Below are 14,063 nucleotides of genomic sequence, written 5' to 3'. Positions count from 1 at the left end.
AATATCAATGCAATAAATAAAATATGTGGTTTTTGGGAAAATCAAGTCCAATCTGACTCGAGTCGATCTCCCGGTTAACATTGATTTATACCTTTCACTGTCGATCTGACGAAGTCGAAGTCTCGAATTCGAAGCTTGTCAATACTCAATCTGGCAATGACAATACCGAGGAGTACAATATCAATATACCACTCAAATCAATACTGGATATAATCAGAATTCAATCTAATTCTATTTCAACGGCATAACTGCACAATCTCAATATACCCAGCAATACAAATCAACAGATATCAATTCCCACAACTCATAATCGATAATAATATAAATCTGATATCAAATCTCAATCAATTCTATTCTGAAATCATAACAATTTCATACGGTATCTGTTCTTCAATCCGGTTTCGATTATACGATGTCTAATATCGCAAGAACACCATATATGAATCATATCTGATTCCTTCAATATCATATTTTCAAATCATAACAAAATGTAGAAAACTTACGTCCAGTTGAAGTCTTTGTCGATAGGAACACAGTACCGAAGTCGGATTGAAATTCTGACCGGCGGATCTTGCACAAACTTCAAATTCCTAAAATAAAAGGCGTAAGGATTTTCACCTATCTTTTCTCTGAAGCTTTTCTCAATTTTTTCCGGTTCATCTGAAGGAAGTTAACCATATATATATCAATGCATGGTGAGGGGCAAGTGGCTTCATCCTTGTACTGCACGTCTCGCGCATATGCGCGAGACCTACTGGTCTCAGCGCGTGTCTCTCGGCAGCTCGCGCATATGCGCGCCCTCACCTGGCGCATATGCGCGAGGTTCTCTGCCAATCTCGCGCATATGCGCGGGTCCTGTCGCGCATATGCGCGAGGTTCTCTGCCTACCTCGCGCATATGCGCCCGGCTGGGTCGAGCATATGCGCCCGGGCTCATCCTCGCACGTAATTCCAATTTCTTTCCGGCTTTTCTGGTCCGATCTATTTCGTCTATAATCGCATCAATTTATCAATAATCATTTAAGATTACCATAATCAAAATTCTCGGGCATTACAGTTTGGGCCATTCTAATAGGGAGTGTGAGATACCATTGGCTGAGGATGGTAAATATCAGTTTGGAAGTTGGATGCAAGCGGATAACATAAAGGGTGGGGAGAAAAAGCAAGGCACATCTCCTACTAAATCATATAGAAGCCATACTAGTTCTCCAACCCCAAGTTCAACTCGAAACATGAATGCTCATGCAGACATCTCACCTTCAGCAACTTACAAGGACAGTGATGAACTAAATACCGTTCCTATCTGTGATGTATCTGTACCAGGTGGTCGTGCTATTGTATCGGAAACATCTGTCACCTCTCAAAGTGAGATTGAACTGGGGCATCCCAACATCATTGTCACGAATATGCTATGTCTTGCTTCCGCATCCCAACATCAATTTACAAAGATATAGAACGGGAGTGCTCTAATTTTGGTGGGGTGGGGATGAAGCCTTGAGGAGAATGCACTGGAAATCTTGGAAGATGCTCTGCCGGCCTAAGTGCTTGGGTGGAATGGGTTTTCGCCACCTCGAGACTTTTAACAAGGCTCTGTTGGCTAAACAAACTTGGCGTATTATTGCTAAACCCCATTCGTTGGTTGCTAAAGTCCTTAAAGCAAGATATTTTCGCCATCGAGATATCATGGAGGCCCATCTCGGAAGTAATCCATCTTCTATATGGAGATCATTATTGTGGAGCCGACCTTTGTTGGAGAAGGGGCTGCATTGGCGTGTGGGAAATGGCCAGAAGATCGCTACATTTGCATATAAATGGATTCCGGGTGTAGGTCTACAGAAAAACACCACACAAAACAATCTTAACTTCCCTACGTGAGTACTCTTCTCAGACAAGAGAAATGGAACGAACAAGTGGTGAAGGAACAGTTTCTCTCCTCATGTTGTGGCAGAAATCTTATCAATCCCTCTTAATGGCTTGGCAGGAGATGATATTCGGTACTGGTTTTTCGATCCAAAAGGCCAATACTCTGTAATGGATGGCTATAAATTGGCTATTGGGCTCTATGACCCTCCTGCTACTTGTTCGGAAATTCGATTAAAGAATTGGTGGAAGTTTTTGTGGTCTCTTTCAATCCCTCCGAAAGTCCGCATATTCTTGTGGCGTGCCTTACATCATATTATCCCTACTACAAGGAACCTGCAGGATTACCATGTTCCTACAATTGAAGTATGCGCACTTTGTGGAGCTTCGAGTGAGTCAACGAGCCATGCTCTATTCTCGTGCTAGGCTATCAGAAATTGCTGGAAGGGAACTAAGTTTTGGCATCTGCTAAAAGGAGTATGTAAGTTGGATGTTTTTGATATTGCTCTTTGTATGAGGGATAAGTTCAATCGAGAGGACTTTGAATTATTTACCATACAAACTTATGCTATTTGGATGGAAAGAAATCGTATTATTCATAGTTCTGACGCTAGGACAAGTGTGGTTAATGTTGATTGATGTGATAGCTTGCTATGTGCATATCATACAGCAAGAGCTTCGGTGATATCATCTGCCCATTTGCTTACACATCAATAATCACCGAAGTTTTGGACGGTACCACCAGTTGATCACTTGCGTCTGGATGTTGATGCGGCTTACAACATTAATTCAAACATTTATGCGATTGGGGGGATTGTGCGGAATCATGAAAGGCAGCCTGTGTTAGCATTTGGAAAGCATATTATCAAACCACCATCTGTCAGTGCCGCAGAACTCTTTGCCATTGAGGAAGGAATCTAAATGACACAAAATCATCACTTAAGGATTCATCAATTTACTTCAGATTCTTTACTAGCAGTGCAAGCAGTCACTTGCCCTAAAGAGGATCTCGGTTATAATGGAACCATTGTCACAAATATCAGACGCTTATTGGAAAGTCTGTCTCAGTTATAGTTGGATCACGTTATGCGTACGGCTAATACTGTGGCACACTCTTTAGCTTCTTTTGCTGTTTCCTCCTCTTCACTTTTTGTGTGCAAATTTGGGGAGTTCCCTAGTTGACTAGTTAAGCTTGTAATCACAGACATCGTTTCGTCATGAATAATATTACAAGTTTTTTGTCCCAAAAAAAAAAAGTCATTCAAAATATTAAAGAACACATAAACATATAAAATTTGTGAATAAATGTATACAATTTAGATTTTTTTATTAAAAAATATTTAGGTGTGTTTAAGGTTTTTTTTAAAAAAAATGATATTGTCAAATATTAAATAATTAATATTTAAAAAATAAAAATCATCTTTTATAAAAAAAATATAAAATTTAACTTAATTTTTTAAAAAAAATAACTTGAAATTTTATATAAAAAAAACTCACATTTAATCGCGATTAATCAAGTTTTTACTCGAATCAAAATTTTTCCCTCACTTAATCGTTATTAATCCGCGATTTTAAGAACACTGTTGACAAATATTATAAAAGTAAATTTTTTTTTTCCTGAAATAAAAAGTCCGAAATGTATTCTGTTTCTTTGAAATCGATCTGCTACTGTGTTCCCTTGAACGCTCCTCCTTCCCACGGAAGGGCCACCAATAGCCGCCGCCCGAAATCTCATCCTCCGTTTCCATGGAGTTATCAGCATCTCAACGTTCCCTCAACTACTCCACCGCACCCCAATCTCAGATTTATCGACCAAGATTTCATCTTCCACGACGGGTTCTTCTCCCGGTACACCTTCCGCAGCGCCGAGTACAACCATATTCCACACACTTCAGAACTCTTCCGGTGGACTCCAAGGTTCTTCGTGCCTTTGACGAAAATGGTTCTCCGCGGACGACAACGGCTCAGGGTGGGTCGGTCTTTACCTTCATTTCCTCGTTTCTTAAGCTTTTTCTGTGTTTTTAATGTCATGGTTGAACTCTTATGGTGTTGACATTGATTGGGAACTTTAGGAGATAGAGTTGGGGAGGTGAAGAGGGTTACGAAAGAGACTAATGTGAATGTGAAGATAAATTTGGATGGTGATGCTGTGGCTGAAAATGATACGGGGATTCCATTTCTTGATCACATGTTAGATGTAAGTTTATTTATTGCTATTTTTCAGTGATACTTATATTGAAACTTGTTGCTCAATCGTTTCGACATAAAAAAAACTTGCAGATTATGCAAGCAGCATCTAACACTTCCTGGTGTGAATATTGCTTGTCTCAATTCTGTTCCTTGAATGTTCTCTAATGCATTCTTTGAGCATTTCTTCATATTTATTTCAGCAACTTGCTTCGCATGGATTGTTCGATGTGCATGTGAAAGCCACTGGGGATATTCATATCGATGATCATCATACAAATGAAGATGTTGCCCTAGCCATAGGAACTGTAAGTTTCGGAATTTATCGGTGGTATCAACTGTTTGTTCCCTGAAAGACTGTAAGTTTCGGAACTTATCCGTGTATCAACTGTTTATTCCCTGAAAGATTTTTCATGCATTTTCTTTCTTTTTTTTGGTCACTATTTTTTATTTCTAAATTATGAAATCCCTCCTTTTCATTTTACTTTTGGACATCGTCCTATTCTTGTATTTTATGCAGCATTGTTGCACGTAATCTTGTCATTTAACTTCTAGCATCATGGATCTGGTTTTGGTCTTTAAATACAGGAATCACTCCTGAATTCAGAATATGATTTTGTAGTATCTGGATCTACTTTTGAACTTGAGATAATTCTTAAATGTCTTCAAACCTATTTCAGTTTTTTATTTTTACAAGTTTAAGTTTTACTTTTTAAAGCCTCACTTTGTAAGTGATGTGTTTTACCCTTTAAACTTGCTTTCTTATTTGAGAAGTCATTCTGCTTGCTTTGCTGCCATGGTTTGTCCGTTCTTGAAATCTTTGTGAGCGTAGCGACGCAACGTGAAGCCCCGTGCTTACGGGGCTCTATGTGCACTGCACTTCTGAAACGTCCAATACTTTTTAACTTTAAAATCCTACAATTTTTTTTTTGTAAAATTCGAAACTAGTAATTTAAAATACTCAACATTTCCAAAATCCAAAAAATAATTTAACCTTTAAAATCTCAAGTGCATAAAAATCCCTAAACCGTCAATTAACAAAAATCATACGTCAACCATTAACATGATCAAAACTAAATATCAAATAAAGCATAAAAATCTCTAAATAAATTATTCTCAAAATCTTTATTTTAAAACTTTAACTATGAAGCTAATGCAGAAAATAAATATCCATCGGGAGTGTACTGCTGGAGTCGATCCACTCAAAGGTCAGCGTCTCCTTCAGTATCATCCTCACCTGCAATCATCCAAACCTAGTGAATCTAATAACTCAGCACGTTCTAAATATTTTTCTTTCTTTTTTATTCATAAAATATTATTTCCTTTACAAATTCGTAAAATAGCATTTTAATAGTAAAAATTGTACAGCTTTATCATACGTCATAAAATTCCATATTTTCATCATAAACGTTTTAAAATATCATTTAGCATGTATTATGATTCTTCGGGGACACTGCCAAACCTTTCGTACTATCCGGGACGTAAAATGACCATTTTGCCCTTGGGCTCTAAAATTCTCGATTTTGACATTTTCTTACTTTTATCGACTCGAGCCTATCCCAAACCATCATATAAGCTTAAAATTAATTTCTTATATTTTTCATAGACGTAAACCCGAGCCTTTCGATTTATTTCCTTAATTACTAAACCGTGAAGCGTTTTAATCCCGAATTAATTCAAAATTTAATATTCTCTTCCCAAACTTTAAACATTGACTTTTCATTCATAAAATAGCCCCATGAGCCATGAACCAACCCCCGTGGACCATGGTTCGAGCCATCTCCTTTGTTCCTAGCAAATTCGAACCTAGGCCCCAAATTCACGTTTTTTATCCCAAAGCCTTCGAGCCATCCTCGAGCTAGACCTGACCCTGACCCTACTGGACCCTACCTGAACCACTTTAGACCAGTACCGAACCAGCTCAGCCCGATCGCCACAGCCTTTCCCTTCCCTAAACCCCACGGCGCACACGCGCCTTCTCTTAGCCACGAACGGCTAGGGCCCAGCCTCTCGTACCAGGCCCCTGCCCCCTACCTAGGACCACCATGCACCCCTCTGGACCCAGCCTAGCCGCCGAACCATTCTCCGGACCAGCCTGCAACCCGTGCGCATCCCCTTAGTTCCTAGGGCATCGCGGCTGCGCCTACAGCGAGCCAGCCCCCGTCCTAGCCACCCTTGCCCCTCCTGTCCGTCTGGTCGCAGCCTGCCCAGGGCCCTAACCAAGCCCTGGTTACCCCCTGGTGCGCTGCTACCCCTAGCCGTGGCCCTTACCCAAGAGAAACCCTAGGACTCTTCCTTCCTCAGCCAAGCTCGGTTCCAGCCTTCTTGTTGTCCCCAAACGGCTCTTTTCCTAGCCCTTTAACATCTTATGTTGGCAGCATGTCCCTCAAAATTCATAACGTTCACAAACAATTCGTAAAACCATCGAAACTTTGAAAATAATCATCAAAACGTTAAATGATTGGTACTTAATATTTTTCATGCTAAAGTACATCAATCGTGCATAATATGATTTGAATGGTGACACTCTTGAATATGCGATCGTTGGCGTGGGTTACAAAGGGAGACGAACGGCCTTGAATTTTTTGCTCTCAAAATTCTCGAAATTTGTGTGTTTGTGGTGTGAATTATCGGCTGCTAGGAGTTCAAATAACCCTAGGATTCTATTTAATATTTTTTAAATTTGATATGTTAATGGGTTGGAGTTTTGGGCTTTTTGTTTAGGAATAATTTGGCCCTTCAATCATAGGTAAATTAGGCCCAATAATACTTATTTAATTGTAAAATAAAATTTTACAAAATTTGTTTTCAAAAATAATGATTTTTGGGCCTTTAGAAGTCCTTTGTTTGACCAAAACCGGCTTCCCGGATAAAATCGAGCTCTTCTCGTAAAATAATTTGGGCTCCAGCATTTTTAGAAAATTTTAATCATATTATGAAATCTAAAAAAAATTTATGGAAAAATATTTTATCTTGGTCGTCCCCGGTCTCCTTTACCCAGCCTATTATCGAATATTCGGATAAAATCTTCAGTTTTAATGAAATCGTGCATTTAAACCTTCAATCATATACTATGTATCATTTAAAAATTTAAAATCAAATAAATAAAACAATTAAGCAATTTAAATCATTTGCATGCATGCGGTTTACGTGGTTTGGCTTTTGGACGTTACAACTTCGAATTAGCTATCGCTCTCGTCGGTATCATCGCGATAACGGCGATAGAACTACAAAACATTTTTTAAAAGTAACCCATGTTTTGTCGGCTCATTTTGCACAATTTTTAGGTCCAATTCTATTTCAATTCAACACTGCTTCTGCTCTTCTGTTTCAATCTTATCCGCTTTTCCCAATCAACCCTAACATAAACCCTACAATTCTTCATTGCTTCTCCTCTTCTATTGCTCGTGGCTCACCGAACTTCGAGTTGTCGACCACGAGACTTATATTAAAAAATGCAGCTTCATTTCAAGAAAAATAATACACTGGAGCAAAAACACCTGAATGATTTGGTGTTGATTAAGTACAACAGAGCTCTGAGGCGTAGATACGATAGACATGATACTATCAATTCTATCATATTTTGTGACGTAGATGATGGCAATGAATGGTTGGTAGGGAGACGGGAGGATGAAGAGCTTGACTTTGTTCATGATGGTGATTATTTGACTTGGCAAGATGTTGCAGATGCTATTGGAGTAGATAAACTCCTTATACATTGAGGAAATCCAAAGGGTCCTCGAAGGTGATCCCTACATCTACGCGGGCCTCAAAGGCGACCACATCTATACCTACAGGAAGCTTGAAGACGGCCACATTTAAGTCTAGAGGGAAAAGACCAATAGGAATATCAACGACACTTTATCTTGTAGATGAAGAGGATGAATTCGACTTTGATGAAGAAAGTAAAGAAGAGAATGATGCCGAGCGCTGTGCAATTTCAAATGAAGAAGATAGTCTAGATTTTGATGAATAAGATGAAGATGAATTTTAGATTATGTTTTTCTAGTTTTAAATTGTGGCTATATATGTTTTGAACTTATATAATTGTTACTTATGCATGAAATGTTGATTGATATTACTCTATGCTATACATTATATATTTATATACTTGTGGCGCTTTACTTTCAAGTAGCCCTCGCTATGCTATGCGCTATAGCCATGGGCAACTTTTGCGCTACGGTACGCTACGCGCGATTGACAACTATGTTGCAGGCCTTGCTGCAAGCACTTGGGGATAGAAAAGGAATAAACCGATTTGGTGACTTCTCAGCTCCACTTGATGAAGCACTTATACATGTTTCATTGGTAATGTGGCATTTATCAAGCATCTGTACATCATGAATACCTTTGAAAAGACTATTATTAGTTGATTTGTCAATTCAGAGAGTTAATTATTTTCTTAAAAGAATATGAAAGAACAGACACCGAAGGAAATCTGGGAAGAAAATGAATAGTGATGAAAATAGTCATGCATGATGATATCTCTGGTTACAGTGGCATGGTAGAACTCTTTGACAAAAAGAGATCTTGCTATATAATAATGGGAATTAACCTTAAATGCAATAGGATCTAGAATTACTATATATCAATTCGTGAGGCAGTACAACAGCGTGGCCTTGAGTCCATGGAAGTGCTGCTGTTACCCTTGACTGTGGAGGGCTTATTGAATTTTAGTCTGTAATTTTGTTTGGTTTCTGATGAGAAACATATGTTTGTAACCTTTGTACTTTATATGATACACATCCACAGGATTCATAAGTGGATCTCAAAACTTTTATTCGATGACAAATGTAGGTTTTGCAACCATAATATTTGCCCGAATCTTGTAGGGGATTATTGGTGATTTATCTGATTATTTACGCAGTGAAAACTAATGGAGAAAACTGGTGCATGAAAGTGAAACTATAGAGTCGGTTATGATGAATACGATCACTGTTTACACACCTCAGAGACATTCAAAGCTTTATGAAACACGGTTTACCGTTTGTCCAAAAAATGATGGTGTTCTGTGTTACTGTCTTTTTAAAACTATTTCATGAGTTTCACATGCATGGGGAGGCAGTATTAACATATAAATAATAACATTGTTGGAATGCCATTCTGGTGTGGACTCTCATTACATATGCCGTCTGGATTCTGCATTCTACTTCCTTTAAATTATTTTTTTTTATAGGATTTATCTGGAAGGCCATATCTCGGTTATGATCTACATATACCAACGGAGAGAGTTGGAACTTATGACACACAGGTATTATGTACTCTTACTATGCATTCATTTGTTGGTTTTATTCTGTAGATCTGCTCACGTGTATTATGATTATTCTTGGTCATTGTTCTGTAGAAGTTGTGACTTTATAATATGATCTTTTTTGGTTGAGTGAATCTTGTATGATCAATAATAAGTTAGGAAGAACTCCTTTTTCATTATGGGCTCTGATGCATCATTTGTTGTTGTTTTTAGCTGGTGGAGCACTTCTTTCAGTCCTTGGTTAATACTTCTGGGATGACACTCCACATACGACAGGTGACAGTTTTCAACTCTTTAAAGATATACCTTCCAAAAGTGGCTCGTCTGACTTTTCTTTTGCCACATTAGTAAATTTCGATACGCTGGCGTCACAGCTTTTCTCAATGAAAATTCTGACATTTTGCCGATAGTTGTGTAACAGTGCTAGATGGACTTTGTGACCCGTAACCTTTTAGCGTATTTTTTTGGTCATGTACTAAGAAACTACTACAACAATTAGGCCACTGGAATTGCTATTTTTGCTTTGGGCATACGCGTATGTTATATCTATATGATTTTGCTCCTAGTTCAAGCTCTTGGTTTTTACCCAGTTCTGTAAAAAATGCTTGATAATGCATTGCAACAGATTGCGGGGAAAAATTCCCACCACATTATTGAGGCGACCTTCAAGGCTTTTGCAAGGGCTCTTCGACAAGCAACAGAACACGACCCTAGGCGACGAGGAAGTGTCCCAAGGTCTGTAGTAGTTTTAAATGGTGATAAATTATGAGGTTTTCTATATTCAAAATTGTTGGAACTTGGAAGAGTAATTCCCTAGAAAAAGGTACAATGATGCTAAACTCTACATGGGAATCCTCTATTTTTGCAGCTCGAAAGGTGTCCTGTCTCGCAGCTGATGCTTCACTTGTCACCCCAATTGTTGGATCCGCGTAAGCAATCAACATAAAAATATTCGTCTTTATATTTCACATGGTAAACTGTAACAAGAACTTCCTTATATGTGTCCGGTTATTTGCAGATCGTCTAATACATCGAATCATCAGTTTTGTGTGTCAGCCAGGACTCAGGAGTCATCATATTCATTCTTGGGGTGGTGAAGATGTCTTTCTGGCTATTTTAAGTTTGTCCCATTTGAGAGCAATCTTGACCTGTTGTATTATACACCAGCTGTTCCAGATATGGCTTTTTTAATCTTGCATCTCTTTTTTGTTACGACAAGTCATTGTAATTTATAACAATAATTGTATCATACTCTGATAGATGATTGTTTACAATTTCATCTCTATTGTAAATGTAAGTGAAGCATCATTGCTATATAATGAAGAGTTCAGCGAGTGGAAGACAGTGCATGAAACCTTTACTTAAAAAGGATAGACGCACCCTTAACTAATCTATATATCTATATCTATAAAATGTACCCAACGACTAAAGTTTTTCGATTGTGACAGTGAAATCATGCTCGTTTTCTTTTCTGTTTCACCGTTTATCATAAAACTGATGTTGAACTAAACGATTTTCGAGATAATCTCTTTAATCATAAATTTTGGATGTTTATGTTAATAGAATCAATGAGTTTCAGAAGTCTTATATAGAATAAATATTTGACATTGTTTTTTCGATTATCTTAAATATCTTTAAAGTTTTGTTATTTTTAATTTTTATTCTTGTAGCAAGATAAATTTGGATGTAGTGATAAGCTTCACATATTGGGAGTCAACTCTCATTTAGTTTTCACGACGTTAATTCCTTCAATTCGGAGCTGGGATCTTAATTTGTGATAGAAGTAATTTGTTTTTTGACTAGAGAATACATCATATATCTTTACAGTTTTCACTTCTTTTTTTTTAAAACTATGTTCATCGAACTTTTCGTGTACCATTTATGTCCTTCATTTGTTATGTTTTGTCCGAAAAATGTTTCTGCAGCCAATACGTCTGTCAAGGGTAACAAAATTTCCATGTGCTCTGGACGTGCATCAGGGAGTACATTTTAAAACTCGATGTCCCTCATCTGTTAATTTTTGTCTTAAAAAAGTCTGCTATCAACTCATTTGTCAAGGGTAACAGAATTCTAGTGTGCTCTGCATTTGCATAGGAGGAGCCCCAATGTAATACCATATTCTCCCTAAAACCACCCCTAATCCCCAAATTTGAGCTGGTCTTCATCCCAACTTCTCTCTAAGTCCGCAATTTCGCTCCAATGTCAGTGACTGGAAGGAGACACCACATAAATCTCGTTCGACCACTATAAGTGCATATACTCATGTTTGTGCTTAGGGATAATTGCAAATCATGGTTGAAAGTCATATTATATTCGTTGCATTGTATAAAATTATTTTCTTTGTTATTGTTAGCAACTTGAGTCGATTATTTTACAAAATTATCTAAGATTGAATTTTTCCAATCAATTTCATTCGTCTTACAATTTTACCAATTAAAATTTGCAGTCCATGTTAGAGTAGGTGCCCGACAAGACAACTTGTGGCTAGGGATTTTAATAACTCTAATGTAAAACAATCTTTATTTTAATAATATTTTACGATTTTATTCGATTATGACATTATACTTTATCTTTATACCCATGCAAGCTGCATATATAAAGTCCTTGAATGTATAATAGGTATCATGAGGTCTGCGTCGCAACGTAAGATCATGGAACTCATTAGGAGTGTACCATATATTCTAAACAGGTTCCTTTCGAATTGCTGCCTACAACAAGGATAAAGATCGCTCGAGCTTGAGACTGGCATTTGTGATGTAAACGCCATATTTCATTGGCAAGGGCATGGATATGTCCATTCACACAGATGGGTGATCATATGATGATGCAATGAACAACCCTCCCTCGGACTATCCAAGTGGTTCTCAATTATCGAGTAGAATAGTCCGCATTTATGGTTGTACAACATTAGTCCTTTGACCCGGGATAATGTAAAGGCTATACGTACTATCATGCACTTTGATCCGTTTACCGACTCCATTGAGTGTCATCAGGTGGCGAGGTTGGGTGTAGTTTCGAAATACGTAGGATCGAATGCATTGTAGTCGGGAATTCACCGTTCGCCTATGGGTGAAGATATCATATATGATCTGATGAGTTAATAGTGCAAGTAGTCTCTGGCCAGAGCAAGAAATGTGCTTTAGGGAAAGGTGTTTTTCTAGTTGCACATATCATGCCACTATTAGCACTCAAAGATAAATCGCATCGATATCGAATTCATATGCAACTCTCGATATACCAATGGTTGTAGATTCGATCGGGATATATGTCTTGAAGGGACCGTACTGTACGCTAACCATGACTAAAAGTTCTTGTAGGTACTATCAGTGGAATCAATAAATCCTTCTCATCTCAAAAAGCTCACGGCCAATATACAAAGGGTTTGGAAATTTCGGCCCTGTGATTTTTCTTCAACCGTCGCGCCGCCGTCACTGCACCGTCTCTGGATTTTGGAAATTCGGATGCTACAGTCTCAATGCATAAATCGTTTGGATTTTCTAGTGCAAACCAAGAGAGAAAGTCAGTCTTTGATCGTGGACCTGATTAGGCGATCAAAGGAGAAGAGCCGTTCATAAAGATTTACAAGAAGAGCTATCTCCACGTAAAACCGGAATAGTTTGGAGTCCAAACGTTAATAAGGCAAATGTATAATTATAAATGCCCTATAAATGTTTCTAAACACACGACGTACAAGAACAAAAATTTTAAACTTCAGCTGCATCTTAGGTGCGAGAACACGATGTCCCAAAAATGGTATCAGAGCCAGTAATTCTCAATCGTGTGTTTTAATTAAATCATGTTGAATATATTATTTCTAACCGTGTAAAAATTTTTGAAAAATTCCCCAAAAATTTATTTTTGGAAAAATCGGTTTTTTAATTAAAAAAAATAAAATTTGGGGTATGCCCGAAACTGTTCCGGGCAGACGCGCGCGTGGGGCCGCAGGCGGCAGCGCTCGCGCGACGTCGCACGGCGGGTGCGCAGCGCGCATACACAGCCTGTGCGCGCGGCCAACGCTCGATCGGATCGGGCAGCGGGCGGGTGTCCGGAAACGTCTCGCGCACCGCACTGAGTCATGGGCTTGAATTGTTCGGGCCTAGGGGCTATTTTCTTATTTTTCAAAATTTTGGGTTAAATTGATATTTTTGAGATACAGACGATTTTACCCCTACAATAATTTTTATAAAATTAATTTCTTACAAAATAAATAATTGAAATATGATTTTAATTATTTATAATAAAAGATGTTTTACAAGAAATTTAATTATTTGAAATTAAATAAAAGCGTTTATTTAATTTGATAATTATGACGGTTAGTTATAATTACGAGATACACGATTTATTGATAATATGTGATATTATCGAATTTATACAGTATATGATATTATATGTAAAAGGATGATCGAAAGTCATGATCATTGTGCTAGGTGTATGTTATGATATTTTACGTGTTTTAATTTTGATTATTTGACAATTAAAAGTGGATCTAGTTTATGGTCTGTTCTCACCCCCTAAAATTGTATCCCAATGTGCCATGGATATTTTTTGTAAATTGTTGGAACTTTTCAAGTTCGCAATCTTGATTTTGATGATAACAAAACCTGTTAATTATGTTACTAATAATCTATCTTAGTATGCAGCATCTAGGATCACTCACGAGGTGTTTACATCACAAACTGAAGATCTAACTGATCGAATAAACTGAATCAGTCTAACTGTTACGTCAATTGAGCAGTCCAGCTGATTGTCCAATTGATAGGTGGTTC

At 37.8% G+C, this 14,063-nt stretch overlaps 1 protein-coding gene across 1 annotated transcript; it reads left to right on the top strand.

Moving 5' to 3' along the window:
- The first annotated feature begins 3,501 nt into the window (after window positions 1-3,501).
- Window positions 3,502-10,637, top strand: LOC142504583 (imidazoleglycerol-phosphate dehydratase 1, chloroplastic-like). Its single transcript, XM_075617447.1, has 9 exons — window positions 3,502-3,828; window positions 3,932-4,056; window positions 4,250-4,354; window positions 8,262-8,354; window positions 9,223-9,297; window positions 9,511-9,573; window positions 9,923-10,032; window positions 10,166-10,226; window positions 10,316-10,637. The coding sequence occupies exons 1-8, from the start codon at window positions 3,606-3,608 to the stop codon at window positions 10,191-10,193; spliced, it is 822 nt and encodes a 273-aa protein (XP_075473562.1). The 5' UTR covers window positions 3,502-3,605; the 3' UTR covers window positions 10,194-10,226; window positions 10,316-10,637.
- The last annotated feature ends 3,426 nt before the right edge of the window (window positions 10,638-14,063 follow it).

The sequence above is a fragment of the Primulina tabacum genome, chromosome 9 (assembly GCF_025594145.1).
Source record: "Primulina tabacum isolate GXHZ01 chromosome 9, ASM2559414v2, whole genome shotgun sequence".
Taxonomy (NCBI): Eukaryota; Viridiplantae; Streptophyta; class Magnoliopsida; order Lamiales; family Gesneriaceae; genus Primulina; species Primulina tabacum.
Note: the sequence above shows the minus strand (reverse complement) of the source record. Positions and strands in the feature narration are given on the sequence as shown.